Source organism: Carlito syrichta, unplaced genomic scaffold (genome assembly GCF_000164805.1).
Source record: "Carlito syrichta isolate Samal-C Ts95f unplaced genomic scaffold, Tarsius_syrichta-2.0.1 Scaffold315801, whole genome shotgun sequence".
Classification (NCBI taxonomy): Eukaryota; Metazoa; Chordata; class Mammalia; order Primates; family Tarsiidae; genus Carlito; species Carlito syrichta.
In genome coordinates, this window is record NW_007259897.1 from 367,066 (window position 1) to 392,857 (window position 25,792).

The 25,792-nt window shown below is 40.0% G+C and overlaps 1 protein-coding gene across 1 annotated transcript in view; it reads right to left on the bottom strand.

The window, feature by feature from the left end:
- EIF3A (eukaryotic translation initiation factor 3 subunit A) overlaps positions 1 to 25,792 on the bottom strand; it is a 46,967-nt gene that overhangs the window by 3,123 nt on the left and 18,052 nt on the right. Inside the window, exons 8-20 of the mRNA XM_008073254.1 lie at positions 23,090 to 23,194; positions 22,627 to 22,725; positions 19,952 to 20,068; positions 19,516 to 19,701; positions 18,651 to 18,998; positions 17,061 to 17,165; positions 16,831 to 16,944; positions 10,567 to 10,689; positions 9,883 to 10,036; positions 8,292 to 8,476; positions 4,419 to 4,507; positions 3,081 to 3,805; positions 196 to 397 (exon numbers count right to left, since the gene is read on the bottom strand). Of these exons, the coding sequence (XP_008071445.1) occupies positions 196 to 397; positions 3,081 to 3,805; positions 4,419 to 4,507; positions 8,292 to 8,476; positions 9,883 to 10,036; positions 10,567 to 10,689; positions 16,831 to 16,944; positions 17,061 to 17,165; positions 18,651 to 18,998; positions 19,516 to 19,701; positions 19,952 to 20,068; positions 22,627 to 22,725; positions 23,090 to 23,194 (2,552 nt within the window). The remainder of the gene's footprint in view (positions 1 to 195; positions 398 to 3,080; positions 3,806 to 4,418; positions 4,508 to 8,291; positions 8,477 to 9,882; positions 10,037 to 10,566; positions 10,690 to 16,830; positions 16,945 to 17,060; positions 17,166 to 18,650; positions 18,999 to 19,515; positions 19,702 to 19,951; positions 20,069 to 22,626; positions 22,726 to 23,089; positions 23,195 to 25,792) is intronic.

Sequence of the window (25,792 nt, forward strand, 5' to 3'; positions counted from 1 at the left end):
CAATCCACTCACCTCAGCCTCCCAAAGGCGCGGGATGACAGGCTGAGCCACTGAGCCCAGGTTGCACTAGGATTTTAAGAGATACATGAGGGTATGAAGGGCACCATTTCCCAAAAATAGTTTGGAATACAAAGAACAATATTTAAGACAATCTCGACGGCAACTCTACAAAATAGTTTAATTAGAATATCAAACCTAGGTCTTCTGAAGCGATCCTCTCGATCCCCATCTCTCTCTCTCTCTCTCTCTCTCTCAGGATCCTTGTCATTCTCCTCAGGTTCTTGATTATCTCTATCCCTTTCTTTTTCTCTGTCCCATTCACGTTCTTCTGATGGTCTTGATTCTCGGGGAGGACCCCAACTCTCTTCTCTGGCTTTTTCTTTCTCTCTCCATCCTCCTATTTTTAAAAGAAACACAATATTTTTTCTACTCAAGAAACAGACTGGCAATCATGAATAGAGATCTTAATGTTGGCATTAATTCATCACCATTCTAAATGCTAATGTAGTATACTTCAACTTCATTTAGGGGAAAAAAAGATGTGTAGGTCACTGCACAGACAACACTAAAAGTTTTTCTAAATTGCATAATTATAAGAAACTCAGTCTGGGTTGAGTGTTCCAACAAACAAAAACATAGGAAATCTCTGTTATACACAGAGGTTTCAGGTGTAACATCTGCTCTGGTAGTAAACAGATGGCTTATTTAATCAGAAAACTTCACGTTTTCTATGATATAGAACCCGTTTTGAGTTCATTTATATCGTGCAACATTTTCAAAGCCTTCATAGTCAAAAAAGACTCCTTTCATATTCCTGTCTTGCACCATTTACCACTCACATCATCTAGTCAAATTTGGTTAATCCTTTGACCCTGCCTGATATTTCACACTTAGCCATGGAATGTATGAATTTAAGGACACTGAAAACACACACAGGGGCACGAAGAGCCAAAGGAAGCAGAGATTTCAATGGAAGTGTATTAGAGCTGCAGCTAGTAATTATCACTGCTAACACTGCTATTACCATGTGCCAAAGCACCATCCTAAACCCTCTGCCTGTATTAACCCATTCAATCCTATCCATAGCTCTGAGCTTAAGTACAACTGATCTTCATTATTCATGTATTCATGTGAATTTGCCTACTTATGTATTTGTAACCCCAAAATTAAGATTCATGGCACTTTTATAGTCATGTGAAGGCACATGCAGAGCAGCAAAATATTGAAGTTGCTTGTCACACAACACCCATTGCCTGCCGAGGGTGACAGCCCTCTTGCCTTTTTGTTTCAGCTCTCACACTGTGAAGAGGGTCCATTTAGTGCCGTATATTTCATGTTTGTGAATTTTGCTGGTGACTCCACCGTTTAAAATGTCTCCCATTGTGCTACAATGTTGCTAGTGTCCCCAAGCACAAGATGGCTGTGAGGTGCCTCAAGCAGAAAATACATATGCTAGGTAAACTTCGTTCATGCATGAGTTACAGCACTATTGGCAATTGAGTTCATTGCTAATAAATCAGTAACATGTATAAAATAAGGGGTCCTTAAACAGAAACACGTAATACACGGTTATGTATTGACTGGTTTGACAAAGATATTCTAACTTAGAAGCTCAGTGGAACTGAACCTTGTACTTCCCTTTAGGAACAATGGTTCAGTATCCATGGCAACTTTATAAAACACAACTACCACAAATTTAAACAAATCTATTCTACTTTTTTACATGAGGCAAAGAAAAGTTAACTGGTCTGCCGAAGGTCACACAGCTCAACAGTAGAATGAGGTGAGACTAGAAGAGACAGAGAAGGTAGAAACAGAAACTACTAAGGGTAAAGGCAAGGAAACTGCTCACCTAGACCTGCAATAATTAAAATTAGGAGTGACAGCACCAGCAAAAACCAGTTAGGGGTTTAAAAAAAAAAGATGGTGACCCAGAACCAAATACAAGGAGGGGGACTAGACTAGTAGGTAGATTTTAAATAAGGAACATCAAAAAGATAAAGATGAAATCGAGACCAGAGAAAAAGGAGAGCTCCCAGATTCCTAGCTCATATAGTCAGATGGACAGTGGTGCTCCTGAAGAGAAGCTTAAGGGGGTGTGTGTGTGTGGTGTGTGGGTGTGTGTGTGTGTGTGGGTGTGTGTGTGTGTGTGTGTGTTTAGGGTGATGGTGGTGAATCCAGTTTTGCATAGATTGTGCTGAAATCAGGTAGAGATGTACTGTATGCAATAAGCATGTTATGACCTGCACGCCATATGCAGAAATCACCTGGAGAAAATGCTCACAGACATATGTCACAAACATGTATACAAATGCTCAATAATGAAGTGTTAAACAGTGAGCTCATGCTTGTAATACCAGCACTTTGCAAGGCCAAGGCAGGAAGATTGCTTGAGCCCAGTTTGAGACCAGCCTAAGTAACACAGCAAGACCTTGTCTCTACCCAAAAAAGGTTTTAAAAATTAGTCAGGTGCAGTGGCGTGTGCCTGTAGTCCCAGCTACTTGGGAGGCGAGGCAGAAGAACAGCCCAAGAAAGTCCAGGAATTCAAGGCTGTGGTACTGTTCATGACTATGCCACTGTACTCCAGCCTGGTTGACAGAGTAAGACTCCAACTCAAAAAAAGAAAAAAAAAGATAAGGCGGCTTAGGACTAAGGCAGAAAATGACCTCCTCCCCCATGCATAATTTCATGGTTGCCAGGAATATTGAATACAAGTACATTCTGGTTTTAATTAGTTTTAGAGGAGGCTGATTCACGATAGAAGCTGAAGAACACACCGATCCTGCAGGGACAGATACAGGAAAAAGAGCCTTCAAAGAAGTAGTCAACAAGGCAGACGGAAAATAAATATCATATAACATCACTAAAGAAGAAAGAGGGGCGGGATTATTTATTTGTTTTGGAGTGTGGGATATCGAAGGCAAATTTTTGACACAGAAGTCCCTGCACAAATATTCAAGAAAAGATAAAAGACTGGTTTATCTAGAAAATGGCAATACAGCCCAATCTGTCAATTATTCATTAGAATTTCACAATCTACATGTGAATGCACCAAGCAGACTCCATAAAGCGGAATTTACCTGGCTTGACAAATGGTCTCCAGGGACCAGGTCTTGAGTCATCACCGCGTCTGGGAATTCGATCATCATCAGCACGTCTTGAGAGCCGATCATCATCCATGTTTCTCCAGGGCCCCCTGTCGTCATCTGCACTGCGCCTGGACATTCTATCATCATCAGCATTCCTCCAAGGTCCTCGATCATCATCCAACCCTCGCTTGGGACCCCGGTCGTCATCCATGCCCCGCCTGAGACCCCGGTCGTCATCCATGCCCCTCCTGGGACCCCGCTCATCATCAGCATTACGCCAGGAGGATCGCTCATCATCAGCACCTCCACGCCTCAGCCCCCGGTCCTCATCCATCCCACGTCTTGGTCCTCTATCCTCATCAGCTGTTCGCCAACTTCCTCTGTCCTCATCCAGTCCTCGTCTAGGTGGTCTGTCATCATCTGCATGGCGCCAGCTTCCACTTCCCCTGTCTTCATCACCAATTCGTCTGGGAGGCCGGTCATCATCTGCATTACGCCAGGAAGGACGGTCATCATCTGTCCCACGGCGAGAGAATCGATCTTCATCAAGACCACGTCTAGGGCCTCTGTCATCATCCATGCTACGCCGGGGAGTCCGATCATCATCTGGTCTAAGAGAAGACTCTCTCTCTTCATCATCCCCCAAACGTCTTGGTCGCTCTTCATCTCTTCTATTAGGCCTCTCCTCATCTCGCCCTTCTCCACGTCTCCACTCTCTGCATGGCAACAGAAGTAATTTTTTAAAAAAGAAATTCTTATTTCCCTTCTTAAAAAATTTCAGTATAAAATCATTAATCCTGGTCTTAAAAAAAATGTTTTCCTAATAAAAAAACATACAAAATCCATCGTACATCAACAAATAGATCAGTAAGCAGAAAACTACCTTAAAAGGGTAGATCTGCAGTTTACCAGGGAACCCTGGCAATTTCTATATCGCTTACAAAGAGCTTGCTAAACTTAATTTCTGAACAGGAATTAAAGTCAGCATTCTTACCTATTACTAACAGTCATTTTAAAGGAGCATTCAATATACTTAAATTCAAAGAAAAAGGAAAATGTTATGGAACCATTCATTCATACTTTAAACTCAAGAGAGTTAGGGATTTTAAAAATCTGAAGCAGTTATTTCTCAAGATGTTTAAAAATCAGTAATCACAGCAATGTTGATGTAAACTACAAAAACATGTCAGTAACAACTGGACAAATGCATATCACTCTTCATGGCTCTCCTTTCCCTACCCCTACGATATAAATCAAATTTTAAAGCCAATGATAAAATATTAACAGGACCTGTGATTAGTCAGTATTATTTTCCCCAAGTCTGCTTACTTCTCTGGTGGGCCTCTTCTCCACTCAGAATCCGCTTCAGGTCCTTTTCTCCAGGTGCCTTCTGAATCTCGATCTCCCCAGCGAGAGTCCTACATTAACAAAGTTAACAAGAGGCACTCCACTGACTGACTGACTAACAATTTACAGGCTATAGCCATACCACCCTGAACACACCTAATCTGGTCTAACAGTTATTATCACAACTACTAGTGTTACCATTCAAATGTTTTTGTACTAACATTAAACAATCTCAAGTCCTTAAATAAAAGCAAGTTTTTAAACTGTTTTTTAAAATCTGAGATCAGACTAATATTATAGTGAAAAGTGGTATTTCTCATATACTGTGGATGGCTTTACAAACTGATAAAACAGCACTGGAAAGCAACCTGCGAGCACCCACCTGGAGCCATTAAAATGTCTGCCGATTTCCTTCAACCTAGAAATTCCCCTGTAAGACTATGAAAAAAGAAACCCAAGTGCCTCGAAATGGGCATCACGGTGCCTACCAACAAAGAAAGCTGAAGTAAATAAAATGTCTAACATGGAGTAGTTAAACTAACAGTATTTCTCTCTTCAAAGTATTATACTGTCATTAAAAACTATGAAAAGGATGTCACAGTGAAAACTTAAATCTGAAACAGCCTTTTCTACAGGCCAATGCATACAATTTTAATCACAAATAACCTCCGACAGTTTGACTGCTCCTACACATTTTTACTTGTAGGAGCCATAATCAGACAGAGAGGCAATAATCAGAGAAATGAGAACTCTGGAAGATATTTTACAACAAGATCTGGTGGTAGGATGGGAAGACTAAAATAAAAGTCTACAAAGCTAAGAATAACTCAGAATCCAAATAATTTGTGAACAAGACCTCTACTTAAAAATTTTTTAATGTCTGGGCAATGAAACTCTCCAATAACAAATAGAGATGAGAAGCAGTGAAGGACAAGCACAGCCAGATAGTAAGTTGGTTCCCTGTCATCCCCCAGCTAATAACTCTGGAGTATCTCTTAGGGTTGGAATTGTTCTAAGACTTTCCCAAATGAACACTGTGAGAGAAAATAGAAACTTAACAGTCAACAAATGCAAGTTGTTAGAGGGAATATCTACAGCCAGAAGACCAAGTTTCTCCCACCCCCTCACACTTGCAAATTATACTCAACAAAGAATTCAAGGTATTAGATGATACAGTACAAATATTAGCACCTCAAAGAATTTTTAAGGCGGTCTATGACAGTCATTACACAAACAAAAGGAAATAATTCTAAAAACAACCATGATTGCCAAAATTTCTTTCAAGTCAGCAGATCAAAGAGTAGAATGGGTCCAGCTGATGAAATGAACCGGGATCTCAAGAGAACCTCACACACAAGAGTCAAGAGATGAAAAATTTCTTGCAATCCTTCTAAGGATTGAACCCTCTGACTTGAAAGGGCAAAAGTGCAAAAAGGAGGAATAAAAATAACCAAGGAATAAAACAGTATCTACAGAAGTAACAAGACCAAGACTAGTATAAAAAATCATCACCTCTATAACCCTACATACTAAAAAGAAGAGATGCAAAAGTCTCTAGATTTCTGATATGATAATTTTGAACTGGGCAAACCAACAAACCATTGTTCAACTATGAGAGAAAAACAAAACCCTCTTTTGGGACACCAAGTCATTCTCAAAAAATTTAGTATCTACAAAACAAAAACTATCTGCAAAGAGAAAACCATATTTGAGACTAAATAATGTTTGCTAATATGGATGTAAAACTTAAATCAACTGTTAAGTGAGTCCAAAGTAGAGAGAGAACATGCTGCAATGATGTAGAAGCAAAACTATCCAGCTCACTGTAATAAAATATAAGTGAAGGAATGGAGAGTTAACAACTAACAGTGTTAAAGTTTAAACAGATTTAGGAAAAAATTAATGGCAATCACTAAAAATAGAGAAAATTAAAATAAACAAATAAAAGTTCTTAATTTTAGCTTACAGAAAGAGTTGTCAAGGGCATAGAAGCAAGTAAAAAGCTCCAAAGCAAATGCTAAAAATAAAATAAAGCATAGCAGTTGCCATGATCAAATGTAAGTAGATCAAACTAAACTCTCCTATTGAAGGGAGGGACTGTAAAACAGAAACAACAGGTTGAAAATGAATAAAAGGATGGCAGAAAGATTTGCAAGAGTTAACTGAAAGGTTAGAAACTCATAATCACAGTAGGTACATTTCCTCAAGAGATGGAGTTTCCATAAATTGACAGGATGTAGCCAATTTAAAGACCACAACAGCTCTGATTCATACACACACAGAACTCTGCCCAATAGAGGAAGAACATTCATAAAAACCTAACTATGTTTTTAAAACACAAGTGAAAATGTATTATTAAATTCCAAAACATTGGACTGGGCACAGTGGCTCATGCCTGTAATCCCAGCATTTGGGAGGCAAAGGTGGGAGGATCACTTGAGCCCAGGAGTTCAAGACCAGCCTGGGCAACACAGCAAGACCTCATCACTACAAAAAAAAAAAAAAATTAGCCATGCATGGTGGTGCATGCCTGTAGTTCCAGCTTCTTGGGAGGCTGAGGCAGGTAGATTACCTGAGCCCAAGTAGGTCAAGGATGCAGTGAGCCATGATTGTGCCACTGTGCTCCAGCCTGGGTGAGAGTCAGACCCCAACTCAAAAACAAAATAAAATAAAAAGAAATAACAAGGTATAAGACTAGAAATTACCAACAAGAGTAACAAAACTAAAAATCTATTCACATATTTTATAACGCAGATATTGAAGACTACATAGATAACTGGTCTCAAGTCCACCCAAAAAGATAAGAATTGGATACAGGTATGGCAAAGATAAAGGAGAAAAGAAACGAAATGCAAGAAATCCTTGAATTATTTATCTCTTACTTTAAAAAGCAGTGTTTTGTTCAAGGGACAAATACAGCACCTCCCAAGCAAAAGGAAGAGCAAACAGACATGTCACAGACACTTAACAAGGCTGAAAACTAGCTCAGAATTGCTGGAGCATAGGTGACTAAGAAGAAAATAATGTCAGCTGTAACTGATGAAATAGGCAATAACATCAAACGCCCTGACTGCTTAAGTGTGGTTTTTACCTTTGGCTCTCAGTAATGAACAATCAAAGGAAGGTATGAAACCAAAGAGCAGGTGTAGCAATCAAACATGATATATTATGAAAAACCAAGCAGGCCACAATGTAGAGGAAAGTCTGAGGTTGGGGGAAGACATGATCAGGGAGACTGGTAAGTAGACCAGCAAGCTAAAGAAAAATTTGAATTAAGGCAGTAATGCAGGGACAGAAAGAGGGGCAGATTCAAAACTAACTTGGTGGATAACAGTAACACTAATCAGGAGAGGGAATTCCACAGACAGAATTCATACCAACCCGGCAGGGTGTGGTGCCTTAAGACTGCACTCCCAGCATTTTGGGAATGCCAAGGCACAAGGATGGCATGAAGCCAGGAGTTCAAGATCAGCCTGAGCAACACAGTAAGATACCATCTCAATAAAAATTTAAAATTTTTAAAATAAATTCTTTTTTTCAAGGAACTCAGGAACAGTCCCTCTTCCAGAGTACACTAAGAGTGTTACAGACAAGATACTTTCATGACATCCATTCATATCGACAAAGATTCTTCAGACTATAACATTCCATCTTTGCTAAAACAGGCCTATTCTTTCCTCCTCAGGAACTTTCTGCTCTTTTGGAAGACAAAATAATACCAGATTTAAGAGATGTGAAAACAACTGATTAAAAACACCAAGCACAGACATTTAGGTTATGTATCAGGCAAGAGAAATGGCTGATACAAATATGTCCACAGTAAAACAAAACAAAGTCAATAATCTCAATACTCACCTTTCTAGAAAGTGGATCATCACCAAGTCTTCTCTCTTCTTCTCTACGACGTTCTCTCTCTTCAATTTCCAACTCCCTTTGGCGTTTTTTCCTTTCCACTTCTTCTAATTTCTTGACCCGCTCCTGGTATTCTCGTAGCTCTTCCTCACGTTTTGCTCGTTCAGCACGTTCTCTCTCTTCACGCTCTAGATTATTTATTAGATTACTAAGTGTGTCTCCCAGTCACATCTTTCCCCATAGGGCTAAGTCTACCTTTCTGGTATTAAATAGGTAGCATATACAGAAATAAATTTTAACAATATGAAAATATTTTACAATCAGCTAAGTGATAGAAGATAGTCAGGAAAACAAGTACTATGGCCCTCAACAATAATTTTGTAATGACTTTAGAAGCTACTAGAACCCCCTCCTCCATTCCCACACATCTGGGATTACAAATACAGAATCATTTGATAGTCTTCATCTGGCACATATTCCTAAATAAATGCTAATACTACCGAACACGGTAGCTCCTGCCTAGAATCCCAACACTCTGGGAGGCTGAGGTAAGAGTTCTGCCTGAGTCCATAGGTTCGAGACCAGCCCAGGCAACTTGGCGAGACCTCATCTCTACAATAAATTAAAAAATGAGCCAGATGTGGTATGCACGCCTATAGTTCCAGCTACTTAGAAGGTTGAGATGGAAGGATCACCTGAGCCCCAGCTGGTAGAGTCTGGGCAACAGAGACTAACTCAAAAAGAAAAATTTTAAAATGCTAACAGCAACACAGAATAGTGATAAAAATTATTCGCTTTTAAAGGAATTTGTAAAAATAGATTGGTAGGGGATATAACATCTTTACATTTAACAAACTGGGTCCTGAGAACTAATTACAGTGCTACTACAGGTCAATTATCTTGATTCCTGTATTTTCTAAATAAGATCACTAAACAGAGCCGAGCTGGGTGACTCAAGCCTATAACCCCAGCACTTTGGGAGGCTGAGGTGAGAGGAATCCCCAAGTCCAGAGGCCTGAGACTAGCCTGAGCAACTTGGTAGGACCTCATCTCTACAATAAATAAATAAATAAATATTAGCCAGGCATGGTGGAATGCACCTGTAGTTCCAGCTACTTGGAAGGCTGAGGTGGAAGGATCGCCTGAGCCCAGAAGGTCGAGGCTATAGTGGCCATGAGTGTGCCACTGCACTCTAGCCTGGGCAACAGAGTGAGGCTCCATTTCAAAAAAAATAAAAAGAAATGTCGCCGGGCTCGGTGGCTCAGCCTGTAATCCCAGCACTTTGGGAGGCTGAGGTGAGTGATTATTTAAGCCCGTGGGTTCGAGACCTGCCTGGGCAACTTGGCAAGACCTCATCTCTACAATAAATCAAAAAATTAGCTGGGCATGGTAGCGTGCGCCTGTAGTTCCAGCTACTAGGAAGGCTGAGGCGGAAGGATCGCCGGAGTCCAGCAGTTCGAGGCTGCAGTGGCCGGGAGCGGCCACTGCACTCCAGTCTGGGTGACAGAGTGACTCCAACTCAAAAAAAAAGGTCACTAAACAGTAAAAAAACATCAATCTTGCATTACATGCCCCCAATTCGACCCACAGTTACCTTTCAACATCTGTTCTTCCGCCCTTCTCTGCTCCTCCTCTTCTTTTTCTCTGTAATAAGTTATTCTGCGTTCTTCTTTACGCTGCCTTTTCCGCTCTTCCAAACGATTATGCCTTTCTTCTGCTAATCGCTCTTCAAACTGTTTAAGCTTTTCCTGCAAATGAAGAGTTACCAAAAAAAAAGACACAAATTTTATCAAGAGCAACAAGCTATTCAATTTACAAAGAAAACCCACTAAATTTCTTGGAACCTAAGAAATCAACTCCTAAGGACAAAAACTAGAATTTCAAAATGACTAAAGTATCATTAGCATGCCAAATTTTTAAAAATTTAAACTGTTGTACAATTACCTACACCCAGGTGGTTTATCTTTACACACAATAAATCAAATGATTTAATGAAAACATAATACTAAAACACCTTTATATAATTTTTTATTTTTCTTTCTGACAGTAAACAGTGAACAAAAACTTGTAATGCAGGGACTAAGCAGTTGCCTTTAGAAACATTTCCTTAGGTGTTTGGTTCATAAAATATGAACCAAAAATTTCTATTAAAATATTACTTGAATGACAATTATGCATGTTAACTCGAGACAGAATATATCACTGTGTTAAAGGAGAATCCTTAAGGCAACATTAAAAGGCTCATGAATAAATGTTTTTCTAAAATCAATAAGCTCACCTCATAAACAGACTGCCGTGCAGCTTTGAGTCGCATTACAAACAAATCTCTGTCTTCCAGCATTCGTGACATCCGATTCTTATGTTCAAGAGCCTTTTCACGTTCTAGCTGCATAGTAGTAATCTACAAATGGAGAATACAGTTAAATTTAAAAGCGTTCAAAATTTGTTTTCTAATTTACCAAAGACAAATTACTGACAAATAGTCTTGAAAAATTAGAAACAGGCCAAGGATAGCAGCTCAAGCCTGAAATCCTAGCACTTTGGGAGGCCAAGGCAAAGAGGACTGCCTGAGCCCAGGGGTTCAAGACCAGCCTGAGCAACTTGAAGAGACCTGTCTCTACAATAAATCAAAAATAAACCAGGCGTGGTAGCATGTGCCTGTAGTTCCAGCTACTTGGAAGGATCACCTGGGTTCAGCAGACCAAGCCTGTGGTGGCCATAAGCGTGCCACTGCATTCCAGCCTGAACCACAAAGTGAGACTCCAACTCAAAAATAAACAAAAAACGAGAGGCCAGGCTTGGTGGCTCAGCCTGTAATCCCAGCACTGTGGGAGGCCGAGGAGAGTAGTGTGGACTGCCTGGGCCCGTGGGTTCAAGACCAGCCCAGACAACTTGGTGAGACCTCGTCTCTACAATAAATCAAAAAACAAATTAGCCAGGGATGGTAGTGTGCACGCCTATACTTTCAGCTACTTGGAAGGCTGAGGTGGAAGGATTGCCTGAGCCCAGCAGGTTGATGCTAGAGTGGCCGTGAGCGTGCCACTGCACTTCAGACCGGGCGACAGAGTGAGACTCCCACTTGAAAAAGAAAAGAAAAATCAGAAGCTTCTTTGCCCATTTGATCATGCCATAAAAAATGAAAGCGTACCATTCATGCCAATGGGTCCCCCAGGACGGCAATTAGAAACAAGAGATGGACAAAATAGTCCTGAGGCATTTATAAGAAGTTTTTATTTAGCTTCATGATACCAAAAACTTTTATAAAGGAAAAACTATGACATACAGACATGCCTTAGAGATACTGCAGGTTCAGTTCTGGACCACCATAATAAAGCAAATATTGCAAAAAAGCAAGTCACACAAATGTTTTGGTTATCCAATGCATATACAAGTTAGGTTTACACTACACTGTGGCCTACTAAGTGTGCAAAAGCAATACATCTTTTTTAAAAAGTAACATACATTAATTTTTTTTTCAGTTCAAATTTATTCTTGTTTCTTTTTTAAAAAAATTATATTCATTATGCAGGTACCCTTGTTGATGAGGTATACCCCTCTCCCCCCTGGCAGTTTTTCTCAACTGCCAATACCTTTCTTATAGTACTATGGTAATTGTTCAAGGTCCGCTTATGAGTGAGAACATATACTCTGTTCTTTCTGTGACAGATCTCTGAGTATGATCGACTCTAAATCCATCCAAGTTGCTGTGAAGTTCATATGTTTGTCCTTCTTTATAGCTGCATGATATTCCATTGTGTATATGTAACACAATTTTTTTATTCAGTTCAGTTTTAATGGGCACCATGGTTAGCTCCGTGTTTTTGTTATTGTGAATAGAGCTACAACAAACATGCATGTGCAGGTATCTTTTCTGTAGAATGATTTGATTTCCTCTGGGTATATTCCCAATAGGGGGACTGCTGGATCATATGGAAGGTCAATTCCTAGTTCTTTCAGAAATCACCCTATTTTCCAGAGGCTGCACTAGTTTGCATTCCCACCAGCAGCACAGAAGCATTCCTTTATCACTGCATCCTTGCCAGCATCTGTTGTTTGTTTTATTAATGATGGTCACTCTTGCTGGGGTTAGGTGGTATCTCAATGTGGTTTTGATTTGCATTTCTCTGATGATTAACGATGCTAACCATTTTTTCATGTGTCTGTTGGCTGCCCGTATATCTTCTTTTAAGAAGTGTCTATTCATGTTTTTTGCCCACTTTTGAATGTTTTTTCTTTTCGGCACATTCCCAGCAGTTTTTGTAGAATTCCTAGCAGATCCCAGATGTTAGGTCTTTGCTAGACATACAGTTGGCAAATTTTTCCCATTCTTTTTTTCCCATTCTGTGGGCTGTCTCCCAGTTCTCGATGGTTTCTTTTGGTTTGCATAAGCTCATCAGTTTGATGAGGTCCCACTTGTTTATCTTATTTCTTATGGTATGGGCACTTAGGGTTTTGATCAGGAATTGGTTGCCAGTTCCAACTTCCATAAGGGTGTCTCCTGCATTTTCTGAGATATTTACAGTTTGAGGTTTTACATTTAGGTCTTTGATCCATTTAGAGTTAATTTTTGTGTATGATGATCAATAATTTCAAAAACACCTTAAGCTGGATACAGTGGTGTGCACCTGTGGTCCCAGGTACCTGAAAAACTAAGGCAGGAGGACCATTTGAGACCAAGAGTGTAAGATCAACTTGGGCAACATATTGAGACTCCCATCACAAAGAAAACAAACAAAAAAACACAACACTTTATTGCTAACAAACGCTAATGATCATCTGAGTCTTCAGTGAATAGTAATCTTGCTGGTGGAGGGTCTTGTCTTAACTTGATGGCTGATGATCAGGGTTGTCATTGCTGAAGACTGGGGAGGCTGCAGTAATTTCTTAAAATAAGACAACAATGAGTTTGAGCACTGACTTCATGTTCTTTTCATGAATGATTTCTCTGTAGCATGCAGTGCTATTTGATAGCATTTACAGACAGAGCTTTATCCAAAATTAGTCAATCTTCTCAAACTCTGCTGGCTACTTTACCAACTGAGATGATATAATATTCTAAATCCTTTGTTGTCATTTCAACAATGTTAACAACATCTTCACCAGGAGTAGATTGCATCTCAAGAAACCACTTTATTTTATCTGCTCATCCATAAAAAGCAAGTCCTCATCTGTTCAAGTTTTATCATGAAATTGTAGCAAATCTAGTCACTTCTTCAGGCTTCACTTCTAATCCTAGTTCTCTTGCTATTACCAGCAGGTCTTGAAGTCTTGAACCCCTCGAAGGTATCCATCAGGCTTAGAATCAACTTTTTCCAAACTCCTATATTTCTGCCTCCTCCTATGAATCACAAATGCTCTGAATTGCATTTAGAATGGTAAATTCTCTCCATGTTTTCAGTTTACTTTGCCTAGATCCACCAAAGGAATCACTACCTTTTGGCATCTCTAGCCTATGGAATGTACTTCTCAAATTATAATACCTGAAAAGTCTAAATGACTCCTTGATCCAAGGGCTACGGAATGAATTTTGTGTTGACAGTCATGAAAACAACACTAATCTTCTCTGTACATCTCCATCATAGTGCTCAGGTGACCTGATGCACTTTAATGAGTGGCAATATTTTTAAAAGAATCTTCTGTTTTCCTTTTTGGAGCAGTAGTTCTCAAAAGAGGGCTTAAAACATTCAGTAAGCCGGGCTTGGTGGCTCAGCCTGTAATCCTGCGCCTTTGGGAGGCTGAGGTGAGTGGATTGCCTGAGCCCGTGGGTTCAAGACCCGCCTGGGCAGCGAGACCTAATCTCTACAATAAAAAAAAAAAAAAAAAATCAGCCATGCCTGTAATTCCGGCTACTTGGAAGGCTGAGGCGGAAGGATCACCGGAGCCCAACAGGTCGAGGCTGCGGTGGCCGGGAGCGGCCACTGCACTCCAGTCTGGGCGACAGAGTGAGACTCCAACTCAAAAAAAAAAAACATTCAGTAAATCATACTATGAACAGGTATGCTGTCATCTAGTCTTTTTTGTTCCGTTTATACACAGAAAGAGTAGATTTAGCATAACTCTTAACAGCTCTAGGATTTTTGGAATGGTAAATGAACACTGGCTTCAACTTTAAGTCACCGCCTGTATTAGCCTCTAACAAGAGTTGGCCTGTCCTTTAAAGCTTTGAGGCCAGGCATTGACTTCTCTTTAGCTATGGAAGTCTAGATAGCATCTTCTTCCAATAGAAGGCTGCTTTGTCTACACTGAAAATCTGTTGTTTAGCATAGCCTCCTCCATCAATGATCTTCTAGATCTTCTGGATAAACTTGCTGCGGCTTCTACATTAGCACTTGGTGTTTCACCTTACACCTTTGTTATAGAGATGGATTCTTTCCTTAAGCTTAATGAACCAACCTCTGCTACTTTCAAACTTTTCTTCTGCAGCTCCCCCACCTCTTTCTTTACAGAAATAAATAAAAAGAAACTTGCTCTGGATTAGGCTTTGGCTTAAGGGAATGTTGTGTTTGGTTTGATATTCTATTCAGACCACTAAAACGTTCTCCCTATCAGCAACAAAGCTGTTTTGCTTTCTCATCATTTACGTGCTCACTGGAATAGCACCTTTAACATCCTTCAAGAACTTTTCCTAGCCAGGCTTGGTGGCTCAGCCTGCAATCCCGTGCTTTGGGAGGCTGAGATAAGTGGATTGCCTGAGTCCACGGGTTCGAGACCTGCCTGGGCAACTTGGCGAGACCTCATCTCTACAATAAATCAAAAATTAGCTGGGCGTGGGTAGCACGCACCTGTAGTTTCAGCTACTTGGAAGGCTGAGGCGGAAGGATCACCGGAATCCAGCAGGTCGAGGCTGTGGTGACCGGAGCGGCCACTGCACTCCAGTCTGGGCGACAGAGTGAAACTCCAACACACACACACACACAAAAAAAAGAACTTTTCCTTTGCATTTACAACTTGGCTGACTAGACAAGAGGGTTAGCTTTCAGCCTTCCTAAGTTTGATCATTTCTAACATATGATTTAAAAGTGACAGACGTGCAACTCTTCCTTTCATTTGAACACTTACAAGTCACTGTAGGGTTATTAATTGGCATTCAATATTGTTGTCTCAGAGAAAGAAAGAGTCAGGGAATGTAGTTAGAGGGCAGTCAGAATAAACACATTTACAGATTAAGTCAATCATCTTACATGGGTGTGGTCCATGGTACCCTCCCCCCAAAATTACAACAGTAACATCAAAGATCATTGATCACAGATCCCCATAACAGATATTATAATAATAACAACAGAAAAGTCTGAAATACAGCACCGAAAGATTTGCTCAATGCACGGTTGCCACAAACTGCAAAGCACAATAAAGTTAAGTGCAGTAAAACAAGGTATGCCTGTATATTCTAAGAGAGTATCGGTAAGAAGCATTGTGGTTGTTTTTTTTGTTTGTTTGTTTGTTTGAGTTGGAGTCTCACTCTGTCACCCAGACTGGAGTGCAGTGGCCGCTCCTGGCCACCGCAGACTCGACCTGCTGGGCTCCGGCGATCCTTCCGCCTCAGCCTTCCAAGTAGCTGGAACTACAGGCGTGTGCTACCACACCCGGCTCATTTTGATTTACTGTAGAGATGAGGTCTTACCAAGTTGCCCAGGCGGATCTCAAACCCACAGGCTCAGGCAATGCACTCACCTCAGCCTCCCAAAGGCGTGGGATTACAGGCTGAGCCACCGAGCCCGGCTTGTGGTTGTTCTTAAAAGCATTTCCATCCTTAGAAACAACTGGAAGTTAAAGCAGGATGATGATATAAAGCTTTTTTCCCTTGTGCCCTAAGTGAAAAAAATGGAAGGTTCCAGATCATCGCAATTTAGTCTGCAGTACTCTGTTTTTCTAATTAGTTTTACTTATATATTAAGAAAATTATCACAACATTCTTAACTTTTTCTTGAAAAACTGGAAGAACTAGCAATCAGATGAAACCACAATAGGTTGCATTCTCCATACCATGGTATTATGCAGATGTGTGTTGTCTCCTGCTTATGGTATATTTTTTATAAACCAGAATCATTCCATTCATTTTTATTACACATTTGATCCCTAAATAAGCATTTGCAAATTCTGCATTTTTGTATCATCAGGTAAATATAATATTTACTACAGACAAAACGAAAGTCTGGCTCACCACAAAAGACCACATACTGCATGATTTCATTTCTATGGAATGTCCAGAATAGGTAATCTTTTTTTTTTTTTTTTTTTGAGTTGGAGTCTCACTCCATCGTCCAGGCTAGTGAACAAGCTCACAGCCACCCCAACATCAACCTGCTGGGTTCCGGCGATCCTTCTGCCTTAGCCTTCCAAGTAGCTGGAACTACAGGCACGCACTACCACGTCCAGCTGATTTTTTGATTTATTGTAGAGATGAGGTTTCGCCAGTTGCCTAGGCGGGTCTCGAACCCGTGGGCTCAGGCAATTCACTCACCTCGGCCTCCCAAGGTGCAGGATGATAGGCTGAGCCACCGAGCCCGGTCTAAATATTGCAATTTTTAAATTTAAAACTTACTCTTTCTTCTTCTTGTTGTTCCCACAGATCCATATCTTTAATTCTCTGTTCCTCATAAGCACTCTTTATCAAAGGAATTTCTTCCAAGCGTTTGGCTCTTTCAAAATAGTCTATCTAAAATGACATGAAAAAAGTACTTTCAAAAACATCTCCTTCATTAATAAAAAACAAAAAAACTTTTAAAATTTTGTATCTTAAAAGTTCACCAGTTTTCAAAGTTTATCACTTACCTTCTTTTCTTGATTCTTTAGGCGTTCTTGAAGTTCCTTCTTTGCTTTCTCCAGTTGTTCAACCTGTTTAGCCATGATGAAATCTGGATCCAATTCTTCAAGGTCCTGAAAAGCAATACAAACACACCATTGTTAATACGATTATACAAGAAATGCCCAATAGTCACTATAGCTCAATGCTTTCTAAAATCAAATCCTAAATTGCTTTCTTTAATAATGGGTATTATAAATTAGGAAATGTAAAAATACAATAATCTTATTTTCACTTGACTGCAGGGAAAAAAAATCTATTCTCTTAATATATTTTTCTCATTCCTCCAATCTATTGAGTGTTTGAAACACTTTCGCTGTCACTCAAGCAGTGGCACAATCTTAGCTCACCACAGCCTCAACCTCCTGAGTGTAGATGATCCTTCCGCCTGAAGTCTCTCAAGTAGCTGGGACTATAGGTACACTCCATCACCTCCAATCTATATCTGATCACTAACATAGACTGAGCTTCCCTAAGTCAAAAATCCAAAGTCTAAAATAAAATGCTCCAACTTACAAAATTTTTTGAGTGTTGACATGACATCACAAGTGGAAAATTCCACTTGACCCACACAATGAGATGTAATCAAAACGTTTCATACAGGCCAGGAGTGGTGTTTCAAACCTGTAATCCTAGCACTTTGGGAGGCCCAGGTGAGAGGATTGCCTGAACCCACGGGTTTGAGACCAGCCTGGGCAACATGGTAAGACAGCATCTCGACAATAAATTAAAAAATTAGCTGGGTGTGGAGGAACACGCCTGTAGTTCCAGTTACTTGGACGCTGAGGTGGAAGGATCACCTGAGCCCAGCAGGTCGAGACTACAGTGGCCATGAGCAGCATGCCACTGCACTCCAGTCTGGGAAACAAAGTGAGACTCCGACTCAAAAAAACAAATGTTTCATGCATAACATTATTTAAAATATTGCATAAAATTACCTTTTGGCTATGTATACAAGAAATATGAATAAGTTTCACTTTGGTCCAATCCCCAAAATATTTATGCAAAATATTCCAAATTACAAAAAAATTCAAAATCCAAAACATGTCTGGTCCTAAGCATTTTGAGTAAGGGATATTCAACCTGTCCTGTGAGAAATATACAGTGGTTAAAAACTGCACAAAAGGCTGGGTGCAAGGCCGAGGCGAGAGGATTGCCTGGGCCCAGGGGTTCAAGACCAGCAACATTGTGAGACCTTGTCTCTACGATAAATAAAAAAAATCAGCCAGGCGTGGTAGTGCACACCTGTAGTTCTAACCACTTGGAAAGCTGAGGCAGAAAGACTGCCTGAGCCCAGCAAAGTTGAAACTGCAGTGGCAGTTGAGTGTGCCACTGAAACTCCAGCCTGGGTGACAAAGTGAGACTCTAACTCAACAAAAACAAAACTGCACAGAGCAATTAAAAATATATGCTTAGTCACAGGTTTAGTCACTGAACCAGTCTGTACCAAAATGCATAAAATAACACAAAATAAACCAATAAACAGTAAAAGACTATAGTACTAAGAGTACAAAAAACCCAGATAAAATAAAGGTTTTGATGGATAATATGCCACATACTTCAATGTCGATATCCTTGAATGCTTTGGCACCCAGTTCTGTCTTCTTGATCTGCTCCAAACGCTCGCGAACAGTTTTCTTTTTGATTTGTTCATGCTCCTGTAAGATACGCTCCTTCTCTCTCTCCTTTGCCTCCTGGCGCAACCTCTCTTCTTCAGCCTTCCGTACTTTTTGGAGTTCAGCTTCCCTCTGCTCCAATTCTTCTTTCTCACGCTGAATATTCAGACTCTCAAGCCGTTCTTTTCTTTCTTCAATTGTCTGGCGGCGAGCCAGAATACGCTGATGCTCTTTTCGTGAATTTTTAAGGTATGCAGTAACAGCCAATTGATGTTGCTCTTCTTTCTCTTGCTTCAAAACCAAATGCATTTTTTAAAATGACTGAAAGTAACATTCCTTGGTATTAGGCATCAAAAAAATTACAAAATAATGCTAATGCATTGCCCTTCTATGTGCCTCCATTTAATAATGGAAAATGACATTATCCAAGCTCTTCATTTTCAGTAAGTACCAAATGCTGTGGTGCTACTACTAATTAGTCTTTTAATAGCAATGGCACAGCTGAAGTGCTTAAGCACTATTTTCTAAGTTGACTTTTCTCTGTACTAAATCTACCTAAAGTTTTCAAGCTAGCAAAGGAATACTACAGAGCTTACAAACAAGAAATAACTTAAGCAGAAAGAAAAATCCAGTAGTGTACTTCACTGTTTTGGGATCATGATTATGTCCCTTCTACTGTTTTACATAGTATAATCTATATTATTACATTATAGTAGTGGAATATTTTATTCCAAGGAAGGCTGTTCAATGAATTGTATACCTGCTCAAGATGTCTGATAAAATAACAAAACTACCCAAGGATGCATACCAGTATATGAGCAGGCTTAATAACTTCAAGTGCTTTTGCAAGTACTGAGGACATAGCTGTCAGCTGGTTTCTTATCTGCTCTGAAGGCATGCTTTGCAAATGAGGACCAATTGGAGCATCTTCTCGAGTAGCATAATTCAAATCAGATCCAAAACTCAAGGTCCGAGAAGTGTGGTCAATACGAACCTTTGAAAATTAAATTATCAATGGTTAGATCTATACATAAGCATGAAGTCATCTGACAAATAAATAGCTTTTGATTTAAGAAGTCAAATAAATTTTGAGAAAAAAAGTAACAATATAATGCTACATAATACAAAAGTCAGAAGACTCACTCAGTAAATCTTTAAACTGTACCAAAAGCAGAGAAACAAAAAACATGTATGATTCCAGCCCTCAAAGACTTTTTGCTTGAGTGTTCCCTTATAGCACATACCTGAAGGTCACAATGCCTGGCTGCATCTACTATGGCCCGTTCCAGTTGGAAAGCATCAACAAAAGGAACCAGAGAAGTCAAACGAGAAAACTCAATGCTCTGATAAATCTGTGCAACCTGCATAGAAAACACAAGATTAATAACAGCCACTATTTGCACTTTGTATATGCAATCTCATATAAAATAATTAAATACAGTTGTGGATAGCAGAAACTATGTCCACTTTTTTCAAAGGAAAAAAACTGAAACCCAAATAATTTATGTAATACATTGGCTAAAGCTGGAATTCCAATCCTAGACTAACAATTCCAAGTCCTATGCTTTGAACCATCATATTGTACTACTGTTCAAACTATAGTCTGTTCAAATCATAGTTTTCAGCTGGGTACAGTGGCTGACGCCTGTAATTCCAACACTCTGGGAGGCTGAGGCAGAAGGATTGCTCCAGCCCAGGCATTTTTTTTTGTGGAGACAAGGCAAGACCTTGTCTCCACAAAAAAATCAAAAAATTAGCCAGGCATGGTGGCACACGCCTGCAGTCCCAGGTACTCAGAAGGCTGAGATAGGAGGATCGCCTGAGCCCAGGAGGTCAAGGCTACGGTGAGCCATGATAGTGCCGTTGCACTGTAGTCTGAGCAAAAGAGTGAGCCCCTGACTCAAAAATAAAAAAGAAAAATCATAGTTTTAATTTAAAAGAAAAATCTAGGCCAGGCTCAGTCTGTAATCCCAGCACTTTGGGAGGCTGAGGTGAGCGGGTTTGAGACCAGCCCGAAAAACTTGGCAAGACCTCGTCTCTACAACAAATAACAAAAAGTTAGCCAGGCATGACAGCATGTGCCTGTAGTTCCAGCTACTTGGAAGACTGAGGCAGAAGGATTGCCAGAGTCCAGCAGGTTGACGCTGAGGTGGCCATGAGTATGCCACGGCACTCTAGCCTGAGTGACAGAGTGAGATATCAACTCAAAAAAAAAAAAAAAAAGTTGGGTGCGGTGGCTCAGCCTGTAATCCCAGCACTTTGGGAGGCCGAGGTGAGAGGACTGCCTGAGCCCGGGGGGTTCAAGACCAGCCCAGGTAATTTGGGGAGACCTCATCTCTACAATAAATCACAAAAACTAGCTGGGCATGGTGGCATGCATCTGTAATTCCAGTTACTTGGAAGGCTGAGGCAGAAGAATCACCTAAGTCCAGCAGGTCAAGGCTGTGGTGGCCGTGAGCATGCCACTGTACTCCAGCCTGGGTGACAAGAGTGAGACTCCAATTTTTAAAACAAAATCTTAATGTGGCTCATGTCTATAATCCTACTACTTTGGGAGGCCGAGGTGAGAGGACTGCCTGAGTCCACGGGTTTGAGACCAGCCTGGGGAACTTGGCGAGACCTCATCTCTACAACAAATCAAAAAATTAGCCAAGTATGGAGGCGCGCGCCAGTAGTTCCAGCTACGTGGAAGGCTGAGGTGGAAGGATCGCCTAAGCTGAGCAGGTTGAGGCTTCGCTGGCCATCAGCATGCCACTAAACTCCAGGAGCAACAGAGTGAAACTCCAACACAAAAAATAATAATAATAATAAATGATCATATATTTGTAAAGACTTACCTAATACATTTAAACATCTTTTATAACATTTTTTGTCTGAAGGAGACTTGCAGCATTACTATTCACAGTCATACTGCTAATTAACCTTCAACTATTTATATAACACATAAGAAATAACACTGTTCACATATACAAAAAGAAAGCAGGTCAATGAAATGTGCACAAATACTGAGGAGAATATATGATAGAAACTCCTCCTTCCCAAATGAAACAAATGGAAACCAAATTTAAGCTATTAAAATTCATAACATTCAACCTCGACTCAAGAAATTGGACTAAAAAATATATTAAAAGATAATGTCAGCCGGGCTCAGTGGCTCAGCGTGTAATCCCCGCCTTTGGGAGGCTGAGGTGAGTGAACTGCCTGAGCCCGTGGGTTCGAGACCCACCTGGGCAGTGACACCTCATCTCTACAATAAATCAAAAAATCAGCCAGGCGTGGTAGCGCATGCCAGCTGTAATTCCGGCTACTCGGAAGGCTGAGGCAGAAGGATCGTCGGAGCCCAGCAGGCAAGGCTGCGGTGGCCAGGAGTTGCCACTGCACTCCAGTCTGGGCGACTGAGTGAGACTCCAACTCAAAAAAAAAGATAATGTCTAGTGTTGGCATAAGATGAAAAGGCCATCTCATTCACCATTGGTGGGAGGGTCTACTAATCTAGGTTTCTGAGGGGCTTTAAATGTGTAAACTCTATGTACCTCTTATGCCAAAGTCACTGAAGTATGCAAAGATATATGCATGGAAGATGCTCAATGCTGATACATTTTCAACAGAAAAATACTAGAAATATAGGTTTCCATCAAGAGTTTGAATAAATACACCATAATACCTTTAGATTATGAAAAATATTGGAGGTATTGAAAGGAATAAGATAGCCCTACATTACATTACTAAAAAAAAGATGTTTATAAAATATGTAAATAATTGTTTTCCAAATTGATAAATAATGAAACTAATTTTTGTCAGGGGCGGAATGTGGGGGAGGTTCTTACTTCCTAGGCACTTCTAAATTTTTCCAGTTTTTAGTTACATGATCAAAACATAAACTGAAGGAAATTACAGTTCTTCCAAAGAACATTTATACCTGCTGTAGAAGGCGGAGTATGGTGTTGTTTTGCAGTTGTGGCACATACTGTTGCAATTCTGGTTCCTTTTCAGGTTGTTCCCTAATCCAATTTAGAACCTATAAAATCCATTAAATTGAAAAAGAATTATACTTTCTATACAACACTGTAATTCTTTGTTTCTTAAAATATACAAAGACATTACACAACACAAGGAAATAAAAAATGTATCATGAAGCTATTGATATTTGTCTGAAGGTGACTGACAGCAATGACTAAATTAGTCATGCTGCTAATTTACCTCCAAATGTTTGTTTAGCACATCAGAAATATCTTTTCTCTTGCCATAAAGAAAAAAGACAATGAAATGTGCACTGAATTCAAACAGGACAATGCTTCTCTCTAAACAAATATAATGCAAACCCAAAACTACAGTGAGGCAACTCCATGGTAACATAATCACAACTTAAACTAAAGGCTTACCTTTATGACTCTCTCACAGAGTTTTAATGGGTTAAATTCGACTTCCAACCAATTGTAAAGGTCCTTCACTTCTGGGACAACATATTGTAATACATTGAATCTGACCTTCAGTAAGCAAAACAAAAGATACAACTAGTAAAGGAGATTTTCCAATTGAGATTCTGAACTGAATAAACATTTTTTTTTTTTAAACTATAGAATTGGAAATCTGGAAGGACTCTAAAATCATCCAGACTCAAATCCTATAAATTTACCAAAGAATTCAAAGCCTAACTGTGTTGAATCTCTTGCCCCATACTGTGCATCTACCTATAGTAGAAAGAGTCCCACAAGAACTTAGGAAAGAAAAGCTCTAAAAAAAAAAAAAAAAAATCAATTAGACATTTAAAAGACAACTATTGTGGCCAATACAGAATAACTTATTACCAATAACAAGTAAAATAACAGCCGGGCTCGGTGGCTCAGCCTGTAAGACTGAGCCTTTGGGAGACTGAGGTGAGTGGATTGCCTGAGCCCACAGGTTCGAGACCCGCCTGGGCAGCGAGACCTCATCTCTACAATAAATTAAAAAAAAAAAAAAAAAATCAGCCGGGCATGGTAGTACATGCCTGTAATTCTGACTACTCGGAAGGCTGAGGCAGAAGGATCGCCGGAGCCCAGCAGGTCAAGGCTGCGGTGGCCGGGAGCGGCCACTGCACTCCAGTCTGGGTGACAGAGTGAGACTCCGACTCAAAACAAAACAAAACAAGTAAAATACCAGATTTATTACAAATTACTTTTCTATAAATTGCCACATAAAAAATTACTTAGGCATCACTATTCCTAATAGCCCCAAACTGGAAACAATTCAAAATTTACGTCAACAAGATAGTTATAAATTCATATAACACAAAGAAAGGCCCAAAATGTCCAACTACATAGAATGAGTAAACCTAACAAACAGAATGATGTGAAAAAAAATTTCACCTATCATCTAATTTGTATGAACCTTAATTTTTATACAAAATACACAAAGAGGTATGCTACATAAGTATAGTGGCTTTTGTTGGGAAGTATGGGAGAGTGGTGACTGGGAAGAACCACTTAAGAATTCACCCAATTATACTTAGGATTTGTACTTCTTCAGTGTTATGCTTTAATAATGCTTTCAATTTATATTTGACTATAACTCATCTTCCATTCCAACAACAATGTTGCTTGCAAAACCTTTCTTAAAGGAGACAAGAGCACCATGATTGTATAAAGCCAAAAACTACCTACTATCAACTCCTATGTCGTACCCTAGAATGTCACAGGTTGGGAATTGCTAACCCAAGGACAGAACTGCTAGAACAGGGCAAAGTACAGGAGTGTAGACCCATACAGAGTGGGTCACAAGACTGAGGAGATGTTGACAAATCCTATCTCCCAGGTGTCCACACTGGAACACTCTGATCTAAGTTTAACTGCAATGTAAAATGGGTACATGACCTGTCTTTTAATACTTGCCTCTTGTAAGCATTCTTACATCTTTACTGTAACAAAGTGTGGTATATACACTCAAATAAATTCACCACCTCTAATTTCATCCCTGTCATAAAATTATTTCAGTTCCTATTTTAGCTCCTACTCCAAACAGGAGTAAATGTGAAAGGTTATTATAATCTACTACATTGCATTTCTCGCTACAATATTTCTAATATAAAAATCACTCTTACAAACTTCATTAACTTGAAATCTTTTCCTAGGATAATGAGATTGCTTTTTTTGGTCTCACAAATGCAGTTACCTGAGCCCAAAGCAGCTAATCCATTCACCTGACACCAAATCAAGTACTCTTCTACACTCTCTATGGACACAATGATGCCCTGGCTAATGGTCCAATGGCCCTCATCACTGATAACTCAATGTGTATTATAAGAAACCACCTTTAATATCAAAGGCTAGCCGGGTTTGGTGGCTCACACATGTAATCCCAACACTTTGGGAGGCAGAGGTGAGAGGATTGCCTGAGCCCAGGGATTTGAGACCAGCCTGGGCAACAAAGTGAGACCTTGTAACTACAATTAAAAAAAAAAAATGTAAAAAAATTCACCAGGTGTGATGGTGCACACCTGTAGTGCCAGTTACTTGGAAGGCTGTGGCAGAAGGATCACCGGAGCCCAGCAGGTCAAGGCTGTGGAGGCCGTAAGTGTGCCATTGCTCTACAGCCTGGGCAACAGAGTGAGATTCCAACTCAAAAAAAAAAAAAAAATCAAGGGCTGATGTGGAGAGCTATGGGATCAAAATATATGAATTATACCGTGCAATACATTTCTTCAGCTTAAAAAAAACACAAACAGCCAGGTGCAGTGGCTCATGTCTGTAATCCCAACACTTTGGGATGCCGAGGACAGAGGATTACCTGAGCTCAGGGGTTCAAGACCAACCTGAGCAACACGGCGACATCTTGTCTCTACAGTAAATCAAAAAATCAGCCAGGCATGATGGCACGTGTCTGTGGTTCCAGCTACTTGGAAGGCTGAAGTGGAAGGATCACCTGAGCCCAGCAGGTCTAGGCAGCAGTGGCCGTGAGCATGCCACTGCACTCCAGCCAGGGCGACAGAGTGAGACTACAGCTCACAAGAAAAAAAAAAAATCCATAAACAAATGTTTAAAACATATCTGCTAATAAAATCTCCTCTGAAAAACATCTAATCTAATGTTACATATAATCCTGTATTA